General features: G+C 33.8%; 3 protein-coding genes across 4 annotated transcripts; 2 read left to right on the top strand and 1 right to left on the bottom strand.

The window, feature by feature from the left end:
• The first annotated feature begins 8927 nt into the window (after nt 1-8927).
• Nucleotides 8928-9816, top strand: LOC105174011 (protein GL2-INTERACTING REPRESSOR 1). The gene has a single exon (XM_020697633.2). It carries the CDS (start codon nt 9186-9188, stop codon nt 9486-9488), a length of 303 nt encoding a protein of 100 aa, XP_020553292.1. The 5' UTR covers nt 8928-9185; the 3' UTR covers nt 9489-9816.
• Nucleotides 9817-11980: 2164 nt separating this feature from the next.
• Nucleotides 11981-16070, bottom strand: LOC105174010 (uncharacterized). 2 transcript variants are annotated; one of them, XM_011095958.3, is made up of 4 exons: nt 15945-16070; nt 12840-14930; nt 12649-12737; nt 11981-12431 (listed from the first exon to the last, which is right to left on the bottom strand). In XM_011095958.3, exon 2 carries the CDS (start codon nt 14928-14930, stop codon nt 12954-12956), a length of 1977 nt encoding a protein of 658 aa, XP_011094260.1. In that variant the 5' UTR covers nt 15945-16070; the 3' UTR covers nt 11981-12431; nt 12649-12737; nt 12840-12953. The 2 variants fall into 2 exon arrangements, with proteins under 2 accessions (XP_011094260.1, XP_011094261.1); XM_011095959.3 differs by lacking the exon at nt 12649-12737.
• A 1826-nt stretch (nt 16071-17896) lies between these two features.
• LOC105174008 (ubiquitin-conjugating enzyme E2 variant 1D) lies at nt 17897-20860 on the top strand. The gene is made up of 4 exons (XM_011095957.3): nt 17897-18079; nt 18949-19088; nt 19735-19860; nt 20475-20860. Exons 1-4 carry the CDS (start codon nt 18046-18048, stop codon nt 20613-20615), a joined length of 441 nt encoding a protein of 146 aa, XP_011094259.1. The 5' UTR covers nt 17897-18045; the 3' UTR covers nt 20616-20860.
• Nucleotides 20861-21378: the final 518 nt, after the last annotated feature.

Below are 21378 nucleotides of genomic sequence, written 5' to 3'. Positions count from 1 at the left end.
AAAAAACTAATTTGTGGTGTAATATAATGAATAGTGTGCAAGGGGTAATTATGAGGGATCGGAGGAGGTGCGTAGGATCAGATCAGACATATAATTTATTGGCCATAAACACAAAGTTAATGGTTCTGATACGGTTGAATGACACTACCTACACATTGAATTCACATATAAAATCGTACATAAACCCAAATCAAGAACATTGAAAAGGAGGGGATCACTCCCTACCCCATATATACTTATATATTATTATACTCTATAAAAAATTAAAGTTGTGTTGCAGTCATATTTACTCTCTCACAGACTTTAAATATATATATTTATATATTATTTCCATTAATTTCTCACTTTTCAAGTTTCAGATCATCAATTGCAAAACCATATATATATATATATGTATATGTATATATTCCACTCCATTTATGCTTTCATCCAGAGAGAGATGAGAGAGAGAGAGATGTTGTTAACGTCCTATCAAGTTACGTACAAAAAATAGCAATAATTAAGCTTTGGGAAGAGAATCAATTTTACTATAAAATGCAACACATTAATCGCACATTCAAGCTATGCCACCAAATCATCGTCGCGTTGCCAATAAATTCTAGTTTAATTGGTAAAGTTGACAGACGATGGGTTCGAATTTTATCAATATATGGACATTAATCTATTTCAATAGTAGTTGTTAATCTATTATAATAATAATTTAGTGAAGTACACATATTTATTACTGATAACTAATGTATACTGATTGTTGATTAAATGATGTATGATGAAGGTAATTACCAAAAGATCAAATTGTCCTTCATTTTTGAAGAAATTTGCAATAAAGGGTAGGATCCGCGCATGAAGACGCGGGTTGGGTCGGGCCCGGTCCAATTGACCAGCCCGCTTTGATAACCATCGGATCACCTGACACTCGGACAACCAGATGATGCCACGTGGCAAGTTCCTATGTGGTACCGTACCCTATAAATACCAGCATTTATGAACATTTATGGCAAGTGCTTTTATTACGTTTTTTTTTGTCACTAGCTCTCAACTGATTGCTTTCGACTCCACTTTTTCTAACTTAAGCATCGAAGGATTTTAGTTGGGGTTTACCCAACAAGCATAACGTGTGTTCTGTTCTTAGGATCCACTTGTAGGGAGCTCAAAGAAGAGTTCAGCGACCCAATCTCATGGTACCAAGATCCAGCGACCCGACCCAAATTGTACGACCTGCATCAATGTAAATATAATCAATTGACTAAAACAAAAAATGATGGTCGTTCTAGTGCTGGTGCATAGCTGCTGTGTAATTCGAGTTGTGAAATTTAAGTTTCGTGATAATATTAATTGGATTAAGATATGGGTTGTGAATTAGGGAGCAAATCATCAACCATCCACTCAAACTTGAAGCTCATCTCTACTTTACTTGCTAGATGACCATTTTTGAGTAATTTGTCCAACTTCTACTAGTTTTCCTGATTGACGTAAGTCCTGTACGTACTATGTGATTTCGTCTCAAAAGTGTTGAAAAGTGTGAAATAATCAAGGATTCTCGTTAATTATTATTTGTTATGGTTTTAGTTATGGTCCAAATATGTTTTATGATTTTTAATTATGATTGATATTTTGATCTTGCTTATAGAAATTATGAATAATGATTACTGCGCACCATAATAAATTATTATTCACCACAATTTTTTATTTTTAATCATGATAACATACTATGACAAAAGTCGAGGAAACTCTTGCTTGGGGAAAACCTTTCCTTCAGAGCGGGCAAGCCCTTTTTCTCTTAGTTGGCAGGGTGCCCCAGTTGTTGGAAACCAACCTCTATTCAGCCCGATCTTCATCCTCTAATTCGATGGTGTTTAAGGAGTTAGAACGCAGGTATGGGAATTTTTTTTTTAATTTAATTTCAAATAAGACAACTTTTTTCGGCAGGTATGAATGTTACACAATAGGGTAAAACCCTTTTTCGGTATCGTTGAAAAATGTCATTTTCATTTTTGGTACCATAATATTGCGAGTTCGGAAAAAGGCACGTGATGTTGCAAAAAAGGAGGGAAATTGGCATAAATCAGGGCTTCCAACATTCCAATTTCATTTCCCCTTCATTTTCTTTCCCTACTTCATTTTTTTCTCATCTTTTGATCAACTTTGGCCACAAACTATAAGATTTTCTTTTTTAACAAAAATAAAAACATTAGAATTTTTTTTGTTTAATATATATAATAAATGGTTATAAAATTATAATTATTTTTTTTTCTTATAAACTCCTAAAAATATCTTATAAAATGTTAGAGAGTTCATAAGCTCCAATAAAGTGTTTGGTTAATTTTTTTTAAATAAGCTTATAAAATCTAAAAATGAGATGTTTCGGATCTTATAAGCTTAATAAAAAGTTAATCTTCTTAACTATATTAATAAGATTTTATAAATTATATAAAATTAATATGTTATAAGATAAAAATATCCTTATTCATACACTCACCCTCTCTCTCTCTCTCTCTCACACACACACACACACACAAACACTTTTCTCTCTATGATTTAATTGTTACTATTTAATTTTTCTAACATCCAAGAAAGAGAAAATACTCAATTATTTAATAATAAATTATTATAATCAAATAAAAATAAGATTAATATTGATATTATATTTATTGAAAAGTATAAATTCAAGACATTATAAATTATACAAAATAGAAATAATCATTGCATAAACAAAGAAAATATAAACTATATATCTAAATTAGTAATCGACTGGTATGAATGTACATGTAGTAATAATCGTCATTTTTTTAATGATAAAAAGATTATCTATTAAATTTTTATGTTGAATTAAACTAATGTGTACTATTTATAAAAGCGTTGTAAAATTTTTTAAAGCAAAATATGTCAAGAAATAACAACTTATTTGATTTTAATAGTACCATACTCATTTTAGCCATTTTATCAATAAAATACCTTATTATGCCAAACACCCTAACAGCTTATATTCTCCAAATACTTTAAAAATTTATTTTTAGAATAAAATTCAATATTTTAAAGCGCTTAACGGCACATCCTCTTACTTCCACTAAAGTATACATATATAAATTTCATTATTGTTATAACATACTATTTATTATATTATTTAAGGGTCAATAGCAATTTACCTCCCTGTGATATTGAAAATGAGCACATTACCCTCCCTCCATAAAAAAATATAGCAATTTTACCTCCTGTACTTTTTAAAATAAAGCAATTTACCTCCTTATATAGAGATGTAAATTGATTCATTTTAAAAAACATAGAGTGATAAATTATTATATTTTAAAAAATATAAAAAGGTAAATCCCTATTATTTTTTTATAAGAGATAATTTGCTCATTTGCGATATCACAAGAGAATTACTTGCATTTTTCTCTATTATTTAACATACTCGGTTCAGAAGCTGATGAAATCCATCAGTTGTTTCAAATCGAAGAATATACAAATAAGAATCTATTACAAAAGCAAATATATATCTACATACACGAAATTTGGTGGGATTAATTCTCGACCGACTATTTGAAACTAGACATCATCCAGATATTCTGGATAGTTTTTTATCATTTTTTTCCTTTCTTAATTAAGCATCTTTTATTAAAATATTAATTCATAATATGATAATTCATCTCCATAAAATTAATAAACAAATATTAATACTTTTTTCGAATTCTGCGATCTTGAATAAAGTAATATCATTGATAAAATTCAATTTAATTGGCGAAATTGAGGTCTCATAACCAATAGGTCAAGAGTTCGGGATTCACCAACGTATAGGTATTGTTCTACTTGGTGACCTAATTTTCATTAATTTAAAATTGTATATTAATAAATTATTGTGGTATTAAATGGTGCATATAATTAGAAAAATAGCAAACCCTAGTCATACCACGTACATGGGCTCGATCTCATCTTGAGTCAACGATATGATTTTGAATTGGTTAGCTTTAAATCTACATCAATATTTAAGAAAAATAAGCCCAAAATTTTCCACTAAACATTTGACTTTGCCATAAAACTTAATTGTTTTATGGCAGAAATAGGGCATACCTAGAAGCTATTTATTGGTGGCATTATTAATGTTGTTAAGGTACTCTCAATTCTGATTTAAGAATGCGTCTTAACTGTGAAAGATGTTTCCCTAACTCTCTGTTCTCATGCTTCACTATAAATACAAGGCACAATGCATCTGCTCCATTCTATTTTATCATAAATTAAATTTTTAGATATATATTAAACATTGGTTTTCCCCCACATCCAGCAATTAAATATGTAATTTTATTTGGTATTAAATAATAATGAATCAATAATTATATTAATTATATATGGATTTACAATAATTTATTGTTACAGTTATCATACATAAATTCTCTATATGTAGTTTAAAAAATTACATTTAGCACCCATATGGTTTGCTTCCGTCTATAAATAAGTCCCCTCGTTAGTCAAAATTCACTTAATTTGCTGATATTAACACAAAATTCATGAATGGAAATTGATATTTTACCCTTGATTGACTTAAAACTGTATTATTGCATGTCAAATAATTTTTTTGGACTAAACTACTCTTATAACGGTGAAAATATACCTCTTCACATGCATTAACGCGTGAAGGCGTATGAGTGTAATCTGATCATAAAAAGATTTATTTGATATGATGTAAGTCAGTAATAAGTCAATTAGGGGTAAATATATATTTTTCTGATTTTTCTTGATAATATCAGCAAATTCAATAAATTTTGTCTAATGGGGGACTTATTTGTTAACAGAAGCAATTGCAAAAGTGTTAGATATAATTTCTCAAACTATAAGGGGTTTATGTGTAATTACAATAAACGTCATGTGAAGAAAGTGTAATTATAGCATAAATAAATAAATATCTGCACATTTGATGAGATTTGAACTCAAATCCTCAAAAAATCTCACGTGGTTCAGTTTTCTACTAAACTTGGACTTTCTTGCATTCACCATGAATAATTAATATTGACATAACTTGCCAGCCCATTAATGTATTATTGCGCGAGGTATTTATTTTAATATATGAGTTTTATTATTTTGTTTTTAAAATACATATCGCTACAATAAGAGGTTTTGAGACTTATAAATTACTCGAGCTCATCGTCTGCAGTCGATTTGGGGCAGAGACCTACATTAGAATATTGAATTATGGCTAATAATTGTAACATAATTATTGGCGTTCTCATTGTAGATATGTTTTTGCAATTCTGCAAAAATAATAAGAAAGAAAATAAAGAAATAAAGCGTTGTAGCATTAACTTGCAAGAAAATTATGATGTTCTAATTAGATTTTCTGGCAATTAAGAATAAAAATAAAGAAAATTATTGATCAACGGAACCTTTAATAGTGAATTAATAACAATAAATATTTATTAATATTGGAGCAGATGAAAATTAAAGCGAAGGCTCTACGGGTGGTGTAATTAAATACATATTCAATAATATATGGAATTAATAACAAAGTGTGCTGCACATTAAAGCCTAACAAAAATATTAAAAATATTTTAGTAGACTTACATTTGTAATTTAGTTCTTACCCTTTACATTTCTTGGAAGTATATAAATCATGCACAATTTACTTAATTCCTTCAAAAAAATTAAATTTAATTTACTTAATCCCTAAAATAATATTTTTTCTATATCTTTAAAATTAAACCAAAAATTATTTCCCCATATAATTTCTTGCCAGCTAGCTTGTAATGATTATAGTTTGAAGTTTGAAGGATTAATTAGGGCGGTGGGGTAATTAATTTGCCAAATAATTGTGGCATAAAAGACATTGGACTTTATGTAATCTTAATTGATTGTGGAATTAAGAATGCTTTGAATGATTTGAACAACAATAAACCTAACACAATATTAAGACGTTTAAGATTTGTTTGAAGGAATTTCACCAAGTAGTTTTGATTTGACTAATCTCTCATCACCTATGTATCCGGTCATGGGGTGGGGTGGGGGGTTAGCAAAATTTTTCTGTATCGATCAAGTTTTTAAGAGTATCACAAATATTATAAATCACGTCACTTCAGTACAATATAAAATATATTACTAAAATGGTATGATTTATATCATTTTAATATCTTGAATAAATTGTATTATGGTATTTTAAAATTAGATTTAATTACATTAATATCTTATATATACTTTTTACGGAATTATAAATATAAATTCTTAGAAGTCCATTACGAGAAATAATGGTATTAGCAACCACATAAATCGTTGTAAAATAACGGCACTTGTTGCTAATTTATGTTGACACAACGAGTTTAGTAGGAAAGTATTTATTAGGTAATTCGATCGAATGCGAATTTTAGTATCAAATGTTTTTGTTGCTGATTTTATTATAAATTTTACTAACACAAATACTTGTTTGTAAAAAAATTTCACGGGGACTTTTCAAATATTTTGACAAGGCCAGTTACAAAATTTTGCAACATTAAAATTTCTTTCTAGTTATAGTAAGGAAATATTTTATTTTCAATATTAATTTTGAAATCACAAGAACTTAACATTCTTATCCCTTGCTAAATACTAATAAATTACTGTCCTTTCTAATTTTTTTAGCTATTGGCATAATTTCTTGTAGTAGTTTGTAATTTTAATTTAGAAAAAATTATATTTTTGGTCCCTTATGTTAGGATCTTTTTCAATCTAGTCTCATTTGTTATGATTTTCTTATATTTCATCTCATAAATTGAAAACTTTCTCAATGCTAGTCCTACTGTGCGATTTTCATCAAATAATTAACAAAAAAATATACGAAATTTGCATATATAGAAAACCCTAAAAATTGGGTGGGGGGGAATTTGGGGATGGATGATGAAGGATGAGGTAGGGGTATATTAATATAGGGTGGGTTGTTGAAAGAGCAAACATTTTGACATCATATGGATTTAATGAAGGGCGTGGGAGAGTTGAAGTTGCTCTCGTGCTGGAGTTTGTGTACCTGCCTATTTTTCTTCATTATATATTTATATTTGATCCGGCTCGAACGTGTGATCCTGATCAATAAATTCGATCTGGTTATGTCATCTCCTAAATCTGTAACGGGGTCTGAGATTAAAACAAGTAAATTAAGCTAGTCGGGTTCGTCCTCGACGAAAACCCTCCGACGCCCAAGTTAATTGGTGGTCGCGATAGAAATATGCGATTTGAAATTAAATAGTCAATGCAATAAATGCAGTTATCTCCATTGAGTCAGATCTACGGTATTTATAGGATCAATATTGGACACTGTAGATATAACCACGTGTCACGATCCTAGGCTCTTTGTCTCCAATCGTGCGGCGTGTCATTCATTTCAACAATTGGGTTGATCCGCGGGGCGGGTCCCAGCGACCCAACCCGTGGGTCAGTACGCGGATCTTCAGCGAAAATGTCCGTTTTACTCTTAATGAAGGGCCTTTTTGTCATTCAATAATTAATTCCTCATCAATATTATATATTATGAATTAATATTGGCACCGTTTTAGTTTTCTTGGGGGATATGCACATCTCACACCTAACTATTTCATTAATGTACACATACACACACAAACAACATCCATCATCACATTATCTTTGAATTCATCCGTAACAACACATTTAATTTTCTTGGTATCAAAATTTGACAAGCAAACTATGTATGCATTTCAATATATGTCATGATTGAGAGAAGACGAACAATACAATTAATTCAAAGAGGTCTTAGTTTTCATTCATTTCTCATATGTTGAATAAAAATCACGTAATTAAACACGCTTTTGAATTATATAGTTTAATTGGACGTGGGAGTCTTTGAATTGACTATAATTCTGCTCCAATACCTTATCAAATAATTGAAATACTTACTATATGATCGATCGTCCTACTTACCATGTATATGAATATATATAATAAATATTTAATTTATTTAAATTGAATTGAATCCTATTCTAAGTTAAAACTAATTTCCCTATATAATTAGAGGTATTAATTGACGCAACTTTCGCAATATAGATCGTTAAAAATTAATGTCTACATGATGCCCCCATGACTTTAAAGTGGGCTAGCTAATATATGACATATATATATATATATATATATATAGAGAGAGAGAGAGAGAGAGAGAGAGATTAGATACACATATATAGAGTACATGAGGCAGCCACCTCAAATCACTCCACTGAATAATCAATATTTGAATAAATAAACATTTGGAAAAAAGTTGAAGATACATAACAGAATTATTAAATCACAATAAATGAGAAATTGAATATTGTATTGGGGCGATTGCTAAGTATAATTTCAAGCTGCTAACATCATCGTTCCAGCGGCCACCCAAAGTCCATCCATCAATCACTAGAGTCAATCATATTACGCAATCTTCATATTTTTTAACATATTTTCAATTAATACATCCAATTATTATATAAATTATAAAAATAAAATAAAATCTTAAAAAAATTCCAACTAATTATTATTATTATTGTTGTTGTCCACATATATTATACATATTAAGAAAGTTAATTAGTAGTGGGGTTTGTTAGAAATTTATTAGTTTTGGTTTAAATGGGTGCTGATCAGCTCGTAATTTCCCTTCTCCTCTCTCTGTATATGTGATGATGATGATATGTATGTATGTATGTATGTATATATATTTCTCCGAAAACACACACAAGAAGACGCACACACACACAAACACACACCGACTCCATAGGCAATGAATGACGGGGTTTGCTGCCTGCAGTTTTGCGTAATTGCAATATTTACTACAAATTTCCCTTTTCTGCAACCAATCTTGGGATTTTTCCAACAATTAATACATTTCCTGCCCCTCAATTTACACTCTCCTCTCCTCCTCATCTCTCTTCAATTCAATTCAATTCACCCTCCCCACCTCTCTCCAAATTTAATTATGCTTTAAAGCAATCCCATCTCCCTCCCCACCCCCACCCTGCTTATATATTTTATGTCTCTACACCTCCAAAACCAACAAACCACCCCATGTTAGTGCTGTTATCTTGCCTTCTCCTCTCCTACACACTTTTCACTCTTCAACACTTGCTCATCCACGTCGTTTTCCTTGTTTCTTGCTAATTTTGACAGGTCAAGTATATATACATACATATATACCAGGAATTGATTGGTGCGGTGTATATATCTTGCAAGAAATTACAAGCAAGGGAAAGAAGATGAGCAGGAGGAACGGGCCGAAGCTGGAGCTGAAGTTGAACTTGTCGCCGCCGAGGATGAACCGGGCGCGGGTGGAGTCGCCCACCAGATCATCCACGGTGTCGCCACCCAGCTCCTGCGTGTCTTCGGAGCAGGACGAGTCAAGGAGCCCGGAGGCGACGTCGATGATGCTAGTGGGGTGCCCCAGGTGCCTCATGTACGTGATGCTGGCGGAGGAGGACCCCAGATGCCCAAAATGCAAGAGCACCGTTTTGCTCGATTTCATCCGCGACAACGCCGCCAGGAAGACGAACAAGAGCTAGAGTTGATCAGAAAACCAGTCTTGAACAAGTAGTGTCAATTTGCGAGTAGCACTATTGATGCTCCACTTTTAACATATTTTAACGTAATTAAGAGAGAAAGAAAGAAAGAGTGGAGCCTTAATAGTGCTACCTACGTACGTACCTGCCTTTTGATTTTTACTTGAGTTTTTTTCATTTTGTTCTGCCGTTTTGGAGCAAGCATAGGAAGGGATCTGGTGCGCCTGCGCCGGTGCAGATTTGTGCCATCTTTAGCGCAAAACTATGTTGATGTGCCCCTTCCATTTTTCTTATCATCAGAATCAGAATGTTAGGTAATTTTCTGCCTGCATTTTCACTGCCTTACACTGGAGTTCTTCCTCCAATCCCTGCACGCCACACAACAGCAAATCACCAAAATGGTCCAGTAGGGACACCCATATTCGAATCTTGAGTATGTGAAAAGAAATATATATAAATAAAAGTCACCAAAATGGAAAAACTATTTATTTTCCCTTTTTTCTCTTTCTTGAAGGGTTTGGAAATCCCCAAAAAGGGGAAAAGAAAAAGGGACGAAGAGACGTGCTAAAATAGCTAAACAAAATATAATATAAAGTGGGGTTAGTGGATACAACTGAAAATATGGGTAAGTTGGGTGGGCACAAATGTAACATTTGTACCTGAGAGCATAGTTTCGTTTGTTGGACCCACCAGCGGCAGATCGCAGCCCGAACCGCCAAATTTTGTATTATATATATATAGATGTAAAAATTTAATTTTGAGGATTTTAAATTATAGGATATATGTATGAAATGCAATATAATATTAATAAATAATAAAAGATTGGAAGTGAAGATATGTATGGAGAGCACGTGAAAGTAACAAGAATTAGCTAATTTTACGGGTGTCCTTAGAGAATAAATGCGATCCCAATTAGTAGTTCAACGTCGATATTACAATTAAGATAAACGCACCCAAAGTAGCATGCATGTGAGGTTATTATGAGGTCAAAGGTAAATTCACAAGGGGGGGGTAGGGGTAGTTCCAGCATTCAAAAATGGATTACAATATTAGATTGAGAGACCATTAAAATCAAATAAATGCAACAGTAATTGAGACGGTTGAGAATAATGAGGCTATTACGTCATATGATAAATACAAATTTAATTCCCTTTTCCTTATTGTTCATCAATCTTCATCTTCTTTTATATATATATATATATATTTTCTTGGCAGTCTGTCTCAAATTAATGTGGTACTAAATGCCCACGATACTTCATGTTATACCATTTAATTCTATTTACTGTCTTTAAAACTGTACCCTACTTAGTTCACGCCCCCCACCCTCAAATTTTACAGGATTACTCTATCACGATTTATATAACTTAAACAAATTATATTACATTTCCAATTTTTTGAAAGATGTTTGATTTCAAAGTAGATTATAAACGGGGAGGCACAAATGAGGCTGAGGCGAAAAACAAGGAAAAGAGAGTGACTATAAAGTGGGTAGTTGTTGGGTGGTTAGTTTATGTGGTAAGTTGAAAACTGAAATGTCGTTTGGACACTTAGGCATATGTAAGATTGTGGGTATGATCGAAAAGGTGAAGGTTTTCAGTAATAGAAGGTTTGGGTATCTTTCTTGCAGCCTTTTCATCAAAATAGGGTAATACCCAACAACAATCCAATGGAGGAATGCATTCACCCCTCAGGGAGACTACCCTTTTATACACATATTACTTCATAACTTGTATTTGATGTTGCACTTTGCACTTTCACTTGGTAAAAAATATGGAACCTTGGAGGGTGCTCGCGGGCCAAACTGAAGTGAGCTTATCATCACAAGTTTTATAAGATGTGTTCAAAGTTTTACTGCTATGATGATTTCATCAGTCACAATCACCTTCATTACTCGCTCTCTACAGAAACAGAAGATACATACACTATTAACATCAACTTGATCAGACCAATCAATATAACTGATACTGATATACATTTACTACATATACCAACTTCTGATTATATAAATCAATGTCAAGAAACTATTCATGTGATGAAGCTGTGATCAATGGAGTTGTAAACCTCACATCATTTGAACAATTTCATGGTTGTCCTCAAACTACCTTCCAGCCACCAAAATTTAAGTTGAAATGGGACAACATCAAAAATTTGAAGATGTTAGGTTTAAATCTAGTTCGGATAAAAATGAAACCGATGATAAGACAAATTTATTTGCCCTCGGTATATGGTCAAAATTAGACCTTTATAAGATTAACAAGATACGACGCCAGCACATATCTTTAGCCAAGGAAACCAAACTCGGATGCTATATACTATATAGTGAGTCCTATGCTATCTCAGGAGATCCACTTACCCAAAAAAAATAGATTCATTAACCTAAGACATGATTCTGCCCAAAAACTGACAAAATAATGGTCATATGAGTTTTAAGGTGGTTGAAACATGCCTGACGAAATAGAGAAAAACGTTTCATAACGCGGAAGAAAGTCCAAACATAAGGAATCCATATATCATACAAAATATTGTCAATCGTTCAATAAATTCGTTCTTTTCCATACCAAGAGAGAAAAGAATGCCTATAACCGAATACAACACATTGTAGTTCCAATAACCCTCATCCAAGTGATCGCTCCATAAGCATACATGCATCAATACAGCATGAGTCATGTACCACATAGAATGGTACTGTATGCATCGACTTAATTAAGAGAAGATATTAGTCATGTTCAAAAGTATCAGGCAAGTGTTAAGCGAGCTAGGAAGCCGCTGACCTCATTGAACTCCACCTCAACCACAAACCAAGGAAGTCAAATGGACCAACCTTCCTTGGTGAAGCTATTGCTTCATCATGCTGGTGCCAAATGCCATATGCCTCTGCTTAGTTTCAATTCAACTGTCTCACCCACCAAAACATCTAAGTTTCACATTAGAAGAAGCAGAAATGCCCTACAATAAGAAAGATCAGTTATTAAAAAACAAAACCAAATAAAGGAATATTAAGTTCTAAGTTGGACAACTGAGTCAGCTTCTCATGAACAGAACAGCTTCCTTGAGTAAGAAATGCAGTACAAAATTTCAGTATTCCCACATCTAATTGATTTACTCTGTAAATGGAAAATTAAAACAAAAAGAATAAGAGAGAGAGAGAGAGAGAGGATCCTACTAGGTGAATTTTCTGATACATGAACCCATTTGCGCTTAGAAGCAAGAGAAAGATAGAAGACACGAGTATTACTTCATATTCTTGAACAGCTGAAACATATTTGCAAGTAGAAGCAACAGTTAAGGAAGAATCCTATAACTGCTCTCAGCATACTCTTAAAAAGTGACCAAAAGAAATATAATGGTCAGTACCTGATAATGGCTTTGGTCCAAGATCTCCTCAAGCATTTCTTACCAAAAAGCATGGTAAAAGTATGGAGCCAAAGCAATTGAGAAACAATGGATGACTTGTTAATAAATGACTACTTAAGGATTGTCCTGATTCAGTTCACTCCAGCCACTACTGCCTCTGATATATTTATCAATAATACCAAACTCTTCATTCTGAGAAATTCTCCTTGCATAGTTCTCAGCTGATATTGGACCCTTTTTCAGTCTCCGGTAGTATATCATTTCCCAAGGCCATGAGCGGGCAGAACCAAAATATATCTCCACAGGTAAGTTCTTTTCAGTTTCTGTAGGGTACTGCAGACCATAGTGTTTTAAAACCATACATATTTCATCTAACGACATACTCAGTGGATTGGTAGCTTTAGACCTTAAACATCCATCAGATCTTGGAGCCAACATATCTTCTCCTGCAACATCATTCTTTTCAGAATCTCTCATCCCTTTCAAACTGTGTTGAGACATGTAATCAGCAGTTTGAGCACCATCATCAGAATGCAGTAAATGTGCTAACACTTGACATGAACCTCTTGATACAGAATTGCCGTGCTCATCATCCTTTGCAAGGAGGTCCTCTTTCATTTCTTCTTTTTCCAATTTACCAGGTCTTGTTTCACATGCATTTTCCGTTGGAACTGTAACATGCTCAGTTGTAGAGACACCTGCACCATCTCCTCCCGTTGTTATCCCTTCAAATAAATCCTGACGATTGGCAAGCCCAACAGCATTCACCATAGGATCCTTGGAATCTGTTTGTCTTTGATGTGGAGATGGAGGAGAATGTCTACGGGATTCTATAGGTAATGATGAGATGGTAGCGGACATTGACCTCAATGCAGAATTGGACTTAACAGGTTTAGATCCTGTGTGGCAGGAAGTTGCAGACTTAGAAGAAGACTGGGAGCCATTTTTCAAAGTCGCTGACTTGGACTTGGAATTTGATGGGGACTGAGACAAAGACTCTAAGGATCTAGATGGTGACTGTGATCTGGATAAAGTATGACCAGAGTGGAAGGAAGATGATGATGGCCCCCTTGGTCTCTTCACATTTTTATCCTGAACTTCGTAGTCCCTCCTATATCTTTTTTTGTTACTGAAATCTTTTCTTCTCCCTCTAGTAGCAACCTGCAGAGGGGAAAAACCTCCACGACCCAGCAATCTTTGGTGATCACGTGAAGTGAATGGCTTCCTTTTACTTTCATGATGCCTCATGGGAACACTGTCAGCACCCGGGCGCAGCCTTCCTTGGGACCTGGAGCTCTGCCCCTTCAGATCAAATGGACACTTGTTCATCTTGTGACCCACTTCCCCACATGCATAGCATGTCGTTTGAGATTTTGTAGATTTTCCTGAATGATCATTATATCCAGCTCCTTTTCTCTCTAGGGAATTTCTTGCAAAGGGAGAACCAGCTAAAGGAGATAAGCCACGGTGTTCATCTGACCCCTGCTTTTCATCACTGTGGTGAGGTTCATAGCGGTCAAACTCCATACCAGTGTCCAAATTATTTTCACTTGATGGATCCATAACCTGCTCCCCCCACCTATCATCTTCAAAATTGTTGTTTCCAGCACCTCCTAGCCCATAACGATCATTTGAAGAAGGACGATCCCTTTTCCTTGCATAACCTCTCGAATCATCAGGATGGTAGCTAGTTGACTCATCAAGCAGATCCGACGAACCAATTTTTCTACCTTCCACATCAGCTTGCTTGGAGTTCATCTTGTAATCTTGTGGATCATATACACCCGACCTCCGATCAACATTTTCTTTCACAGAGTACTTTCTGTCTGTCGGCCCATATGCTTTTCCACCTCCAGCAAATCTGTTCATGGCTCGAGGCTGCCTATTGGACCATGATAGAGTTATTGCCTCCCCACATATCCTCTTGCCTTGGAGTGTCTTTAGAGCTCTTTCAGCACTTGCGGGATAATCATACACTACAAACCCATATTTGTCCTTTACCTGTATAGTACATCTGCCAAACCTCCGGAAAACACGTTCAAGGTCATCCCTGCGAGTTTGAGATGATAGGTTCCCAAGATGCAAAGACATCTGTAACACAAAACATTGAAATTTGTCCGAGGATTACAAAATTTGAACGCTAGAGCAGGACATACTTATACATGTATATTTTGAGGAGATAGAGACACACATCTTAGACCTGTTTAAGGAGTGGGAACGACTCTGAGGCATTCAACTCTAAATTGTAATCTAAGACCGAATAATGCTTCACTAATAGAAATGAACAACTAGTTCACTTTCAAGGGAAATGGAAAAGGCGTGTCCTGGTGCTCCACTCTTTGAGCAACTGAATATTGATTACTTTATATCGACGTCAACAAAAATTAACCAAGTTCATAAAGAAGAAAATAAAACACCATACTATTCACCGGAATTTAAAGAACTTTTCACAAATAACGAAAGCATATGTTGCATTACATGGTGACAAATCAAACACACTTCCACTAACTACAAAACTGCAACTACCTCAGCCTAAAAAATTCGCTCATATGCTTGTATTTTCTTGGCATACCGTTATGCGATTGGCACTTCAGGAAGTTCAATGTGCAAGATTGCATACCAGAGCAGACTTTTCTTTCCCCTTTTTTGACAGAATACATAATTTAATGTTCCAACCAGCACAAAACTTATGCCCTTGAAGATAATAATCAAATACAGCAGATACCTATGTCAAGGTAAAAACAAAACTAGACATGATCAGAGAACTCAAAAAAGGACTGATATTCGATTTCACAAAAAGCTTCCACATGCCCATCTGTTTGAACACTAACTTGGAAACTGTAAACTTCTGACGCGATTTTCACAGCAATAACAAATAATATTACACAAATATGGAATTGGAAAGACGACCCAGAAGATAGAATCAAGAACCCATGCTGAACAAACACCAGCAACATTCCATAATGCACAAGCGTAAGCACTAAGATTGGTCTACAACTTAAATCATAAAGGTGGAAAAAACAATTATAACTAATAACACTGTCTTAAATCATTGATTAAAAATAGTAAAATTAAAGCTATGAGTTGTTTGAAAATGTTTATCACCTAAGCAAATGGTGAAGATTAGTGATCCTTTCAGCTGAGCGTGAAATCTGCGACCATGAAGCGCAGCGCCGGCAAATCGCGTTCACACTGTGGGAAGACAAATAGTAGAAGGTCGCTTTTCTTGCTCTATGGCTTTTGGTCCCTGTATTTTGTATTTTCATCCTTTTTCCAAATGAGTCCCTTGACTATTTCCTAATTTCACTCCACCCCTGAATTCTTTCGAAAGTTCTTTTCCCCCCCAACCCATTGCAACTTGTGGTATAATAAATATAGAATGTTTGGAGTTTATAAAACAATTTTATAATTTTTATCTTTAGTAATTAATTTCTTAAAAATTTGTAAATTTAATTGTCCAACTAATAGTTTCCTGGCGATAATTCTTACTATCTGTTATTTTTTCTTGAATTATATATATATAAATGACTTGGTAAAAAAAATTAAATATCAAGAACCGTAAGCCTACTAACTAGAAAAAACAAGTTATACAAGACAAGATAAAATACTCTCTATGTTTTTGCATTTCTCAATGCAAGTTAAAACACACTCAATGTTTGCTTTTGTGTTTTTACACTTTATCTGTGTATTTTTTTATTAATCAACTTTCTATATATAATATATATATATACACTTATATATATAATATAAAAGAGATATGATTTGACAATAAATAGTAATTTTTGTCTCAAAAAATACAACATTAAACATACAATGTTTACATATTAAAAAGATATGATTTGACAATGAACAATGCTTTTTGTCTTCCAAAACAAAACATCAAACCTACACCACTTATTTTAAAATATTTTAAATTACCTCAAAATACAAATCCAAACATTCATCTATTTTCAATTCACACTTATTTATCTCTACTTTTCTGTCTCTATCTCCAAAACACAAAATAAAACACTCAAATCACAAATCCCAACACTATGTAAAATTTTTAATAATTATTTTTCTTTGATTAATATTTATTTATATTAAAATTCTTAGCCATGTCTCTAACTGCAACTCTAAATTTTGACTGCCCAAATAAAACCATGAAGAGCATCCATTATTACTAGCCATCCAAACATATTCAATTACCTGCATAATTAATTTTTTATACTTATTTAATTAAATAAAATAAACAATTAACCAGAACTAATCAAATAAATTAACTTTAAATGTGTATGAATAAAGAATTTTTAATAAAATTAAGTAATAAAAAAACATATAGTTGTTTGTACTGTTCCCCAAAAAATAAATACATAAACATAGCTAGAGACATTTTGGTCACTCCATATCTTGGTCTAAGACAGTGAGCCTCTATTTAATTGAGAAATTGATTAGAAAACTGAAAAATTAATAAGAAAAAACCCTATTATGGGAACTGTTTGGATAATTCAAAAATAATAATTAGTTACAAAAACAAATAATAAATGAAAAATAGCAGACATAAACGTACATATGAAATAAATCAGCTTTCATTTTCATCCACAAACATCAAATGTTTAAAGTAAGAAAGTCGTGAATTTGAATTTTACGTATATATGTACTTAGGTTATTTTTAATTGTAGTATTTGTTTGTTTTAAAATTATTGATTGATCTAAAAATATTGATATATTGCATACTAAATAGTAATAGTATGTTGGTTTATTTTAAATTGTCAATATTTAAAAAAAAAAAATAATTACCATAATTGCATGTCACAATAATTATCCCTCATTTATCTATCTTACTCTATTTTTATCCCTCCTAATAAACAACGTGAGATTATTTTTAATATTAATTTATCATGATATAAAGTTATTAATTATTAAAATATTTATCAGTTTATTAATATTAATTTGATATAAAAAAAAGTAAATTATTAATATAGCAATTATTTACATTTTGATTAATAATAATTTTGGGAGTGTTGCCCTCAGCTTCAATTATTTTATTGAATTTATTCCCCACTCCGCTTTATTCCCATTTCTCTCCACTCTTTTTAACGACGCCTCAACCTCGCGTTCCCCTTCTGCAGATTCTCTTGACTACGCCTTCTCCTGATTATCTTTGTCTCTCTTCGATCACATCGATCTCTGCTCAGAAACCAACCCCAATTCACGTATTTACACCATGACCCTTGGCTCGGGAGGATCCAGTGTCGTAGGTAAGATACTTTTTCCCTATACAGAAGGGCTTTTTATGATTAATTGTTTTTTCTTTTGATTCTTCGCGATTTTCACAAATTTCATGGTCAATCTGCAAATGGGTCGTTAAATTTTATGGTGTAAACTGATTGTTCTGAAGAGTTAAATGTTGGATCTTGATAGCGGCTTGTTGGCGGTAAGTTTGATTATCAATGATACGTATTTGGGATATTATGCCGTCTGTTCGTTATTACATGTCTGGAACTTTCTGGGTTGTTGAGGGAAGTGTTGATTTAAAAAGAACTTTTATGTTTTTGGCTTACGGTTAATGCAAAAGCTGGCGTTGATTGTTGTAGTCACGCAATCTGGTTGTTTAATTGTGTTGAGTGACTGGTCAGGTGAAGTTTTTTCTGGTGACTTGTCATTTGATGTTTCATGGTTCTGTTTGCTCCCTAGTACTATTGGCTGCTGTGTTTGTAATGGGCTAAGGAGAAAATATTGAACTTTACTCTTTTACGGATTTAGCTGTGGTTGTGAGTATTTTGAAATGTCAAGGCAATTATTCTATAAAAGTTCATGTATGGCTCAGCAGATCCGCTAGCAGCTTTTCTTATGTTTCTGTTTGTTCTTTTCCTTGGCGAGTAAAAGAAATCTTCTAACTTGATTGTTCAAGTGATATCCTGCGGGATTTTAGTTGCAATTTGGTTTGGCCAACCAACTGTTGCAATGCTCATGGTTTCTGTACTTTGCCATGCATGAAATTCGTCGGTCATCCATTAACGATGGAAGTTATATAGTGTAGTTTCTCAGTGCTTTTTTAGCTATTATATGTGGAATGCTGGATTAAGAATTTAGTATCTCACCACTCACGCTTTCTGCTTTTTGGCAGTCCCTCGAAATTTCAGGTTGCTAGAGGAACTTGAACGTGGAGAGAAGGGAATTGGAGATGGTACCGTAAGTTATGGGATGGACGACGGAGATGACATTTACATGCGGTCCTGGACTGGCACCATCATTGGTCCACACAATGTGAGCATCTCCTCTGCATACATTACCTCATTCTAATGTGTAATAATAAAGTTTGAAATGGTACTCCTCCGGTTCGGTTATCACACGCTTATACTTTCAGCTTGAATTTGACCAGAAGAAAATTCTATTATTCCATCCTCTGATTGTTTACTTCAGAGGAATGCTTATCAGTTCATTCTTCACTTGTGTAAGGAACAAGGATGGAGTATTTCGTCAAGAATCTATTTACTGTGGCTAAGAGTTCAGTTTATATGGTAATTCTTGAAGCCATAAGCATACAATTTGTAACAATCAAGCAAATGTGATTGTGGCTTATTGTGTCACAATCATAGGTTTGGTAGATACTTGATGTTCATCTTTATGCGCTTGGACCTTTTTCTAGTGGGCTGTAATGGTGTTAGTTGGGTACCTTTGCATGCCTCTCCATGGTGGCTTGTTGATAACAATACTAATGTTTCTGTAGCATGACCTTTTGTTTTAAGTCTTAACATCTGTATTTTTGTGGAATAGTTTGCAAGATTTTTTATGTTGCCTCTTCAGTGCTGTACTAGGCACTACGTGATCTGCAGTTCATTTGATTGCCTTTTTGCATATATCGACATTAACCTTACTAATTCAAGTGCACCCGTTTATCTCTTCTTGTCAGTCGGTACATGAAGGACGTATATATCAGTTGAAGCTATTCTGTGACAAAGATTATCCAGAGAAGCCTCCCAGTGTTCGTTTCCATTCTCGGATTAACATGACTTGCGTAAACCATGAAACTGGCGTGGTATGAACGCAATTATCTCTTTTCTTAGTCGACAATGCATTTTTTTTTAATAGGACATGTAACATTTTCAGATAGTGAATGGTAAAGTGTGCCTGATGTTTCTCCTTTTGTGCCGTAGTCTTGGCTCTTCCTTGACAATCTGTACAGTAATAAATGTAAGGCAGACAAGTTTAAGATGGACTTCTGCTGATTGTGCGGCTCTTCATCATTTTATCTTTCCCCAAATGGCAATAGGAAGTAACCTGTCTCACATGCAAATGGTGCCTTGCACTCATATAAAAGAATTAAAGTTATTGGCTTGTTTGGAGATATTTTGAATCATTTAGCTTTTGCAATTTTTTGCTAGCTTGTGATCTTTTGCTTTTGATTACTTGCTTGATGTTTGACACTATATTTCCATTCTTTTGCGTTACATGTAAAAAATTGTATTGGGTGGATAGTGTGTACCTTTTTTCTGTACCTGGTTGGTTTATTGAACATTCCATGCAAGAGTGCACTTGTTTTCCAGTGATGGTTTAGTGTCCTGTTTGGCATGTCTTGTCAATGTGGGTGCCAATTATCTTGCTATTTCTACCTAACTTGAGGCTCAAGTAGTTCTGTCTTTTCGTGCCTAGGTGGAACCAAAAAAGTTTGGGCTTCTAGCAAATTGGCAGCGGGAATACACGATGGAAGACATACTGACGCAGCTGAAGAAAGAGATGGCAGCTCCACACAACCGTAAGCTGGTCCAGCCTCCTGAAGGAACCTATTTCTAGTGTAAAGATATGAAGGTCTTATCGACCATATGCTGATTTTATAGTTCATATCATTTTAGTAATTTGGTGTTAAGATGTAAAGGGGAATGACTCAGAAAGCTTTCTCCTCTCAACTCCCTCGGATTCATGATATATTTTCCTGTTGTACTCCTTTGTACTATGCTGTTGCGATGTTTGATTGATGGGATTTCATCTGTGTGACAATCATTAAAAACATATCAAGTCATCACAATAGTATTTCTGTTCGTGGATTCTCATGTATGTGTGTACATACATGCATTGTTTTCTCATATCAAGGTTCTCTGGCTTGAGAACATTTTATTATTGGCAGATTTATGGCAGGACTAATCTCCCAATTCTGTTCAAAATGCGAGTTCATATAGCCGTAATCCCTCTTATGTTGCAGTCTTCGCAGATGTTTGTTTAATTTGGTTTATTATACTGTCTCCATCCTTCCAAAGGATTGACATGTTTAATACATTATCCCATAACTTGGGCTATATTTTTGCTGAAGGTTGGATACCACCATTTGGCAACAGCCATATAAAGGCTTGTTACGGTACATGTATCTATGTTGGCATAAGTGATTCATGTATGATACTTGTCAAGGCATGTGAATCAACTTTAGCCAGCAGATGGTCCATTATGTGATTCTTGTACTATGAATCCTCGACAAACAATATTTGTATTGACCTGGGGTAATGTTCAATGCTTCCTATCCATACAACTCTTGCTCTGGTTAGCACTATTTTTGGCTCTATTG

The sequence above is a fragment of the Sesamum indicum genome, linkage group LG11 (assembly GCF_026168435.1).
Source record: "Sesamum indicum cultivar Baizhima isolate 11 linkage group LG11, ASM2616843v1, whole genome shotgun sequence".
NCBI classification, from domain to species: Eukaryota; Viridiplantae; Streptophyta; class Magnoliopsida; order Lamiales; family Pedaliaceae; genus Sesamum; species Sesamum indicum.
The sequence above is the reverse complement of the archived record's forward strand: the minus strand, read 5'-3'. Positions and strand labels throughout refer to the sequence as shown.

What these genes read in the sequence shown, in the direction of transcription:
- LOC105174011 (XM_020697633.2), top strand. Translation starts at nt 9,186, where the DNA reads ATGAGCAGGAGGAACGGGCCGAAGCTGGAGCTGAAGTTGAACTTGTCG.
- LOC105174010 (XM_011095958.3), bottom strand. Translation starts at nt 14,930, where the DNA reads ATGTCTTTGCATCTTGGGAACCTATCATCTCAAACTCGCAGGGATGAC.
- LOC105174008 (XM_011095957.3), top strand. Translation starts at nt 18,046, where the DNA reads ATGACCCTTGGCTCGGGAGGATCCAGTGTCGTAG. An exon ending in GGGAGGATCCAGTGTCGTAG is followed by an intron (nt 18,080 to 18,948) that starts GTAAGATACTTT and finishes GCTTTTTGGCAG; the next exon opens with TCCCTCGAAATTTCAGGTTG. An exon ending in CCATCATTGGTCCACACAAT is followed by an intron (nt 19,089 to 19,734) that starts GTGAGCATCTCC and finishes TCTTCTTGTCAG; the next exon opens with TCGGTACATGAAGGACGTAT.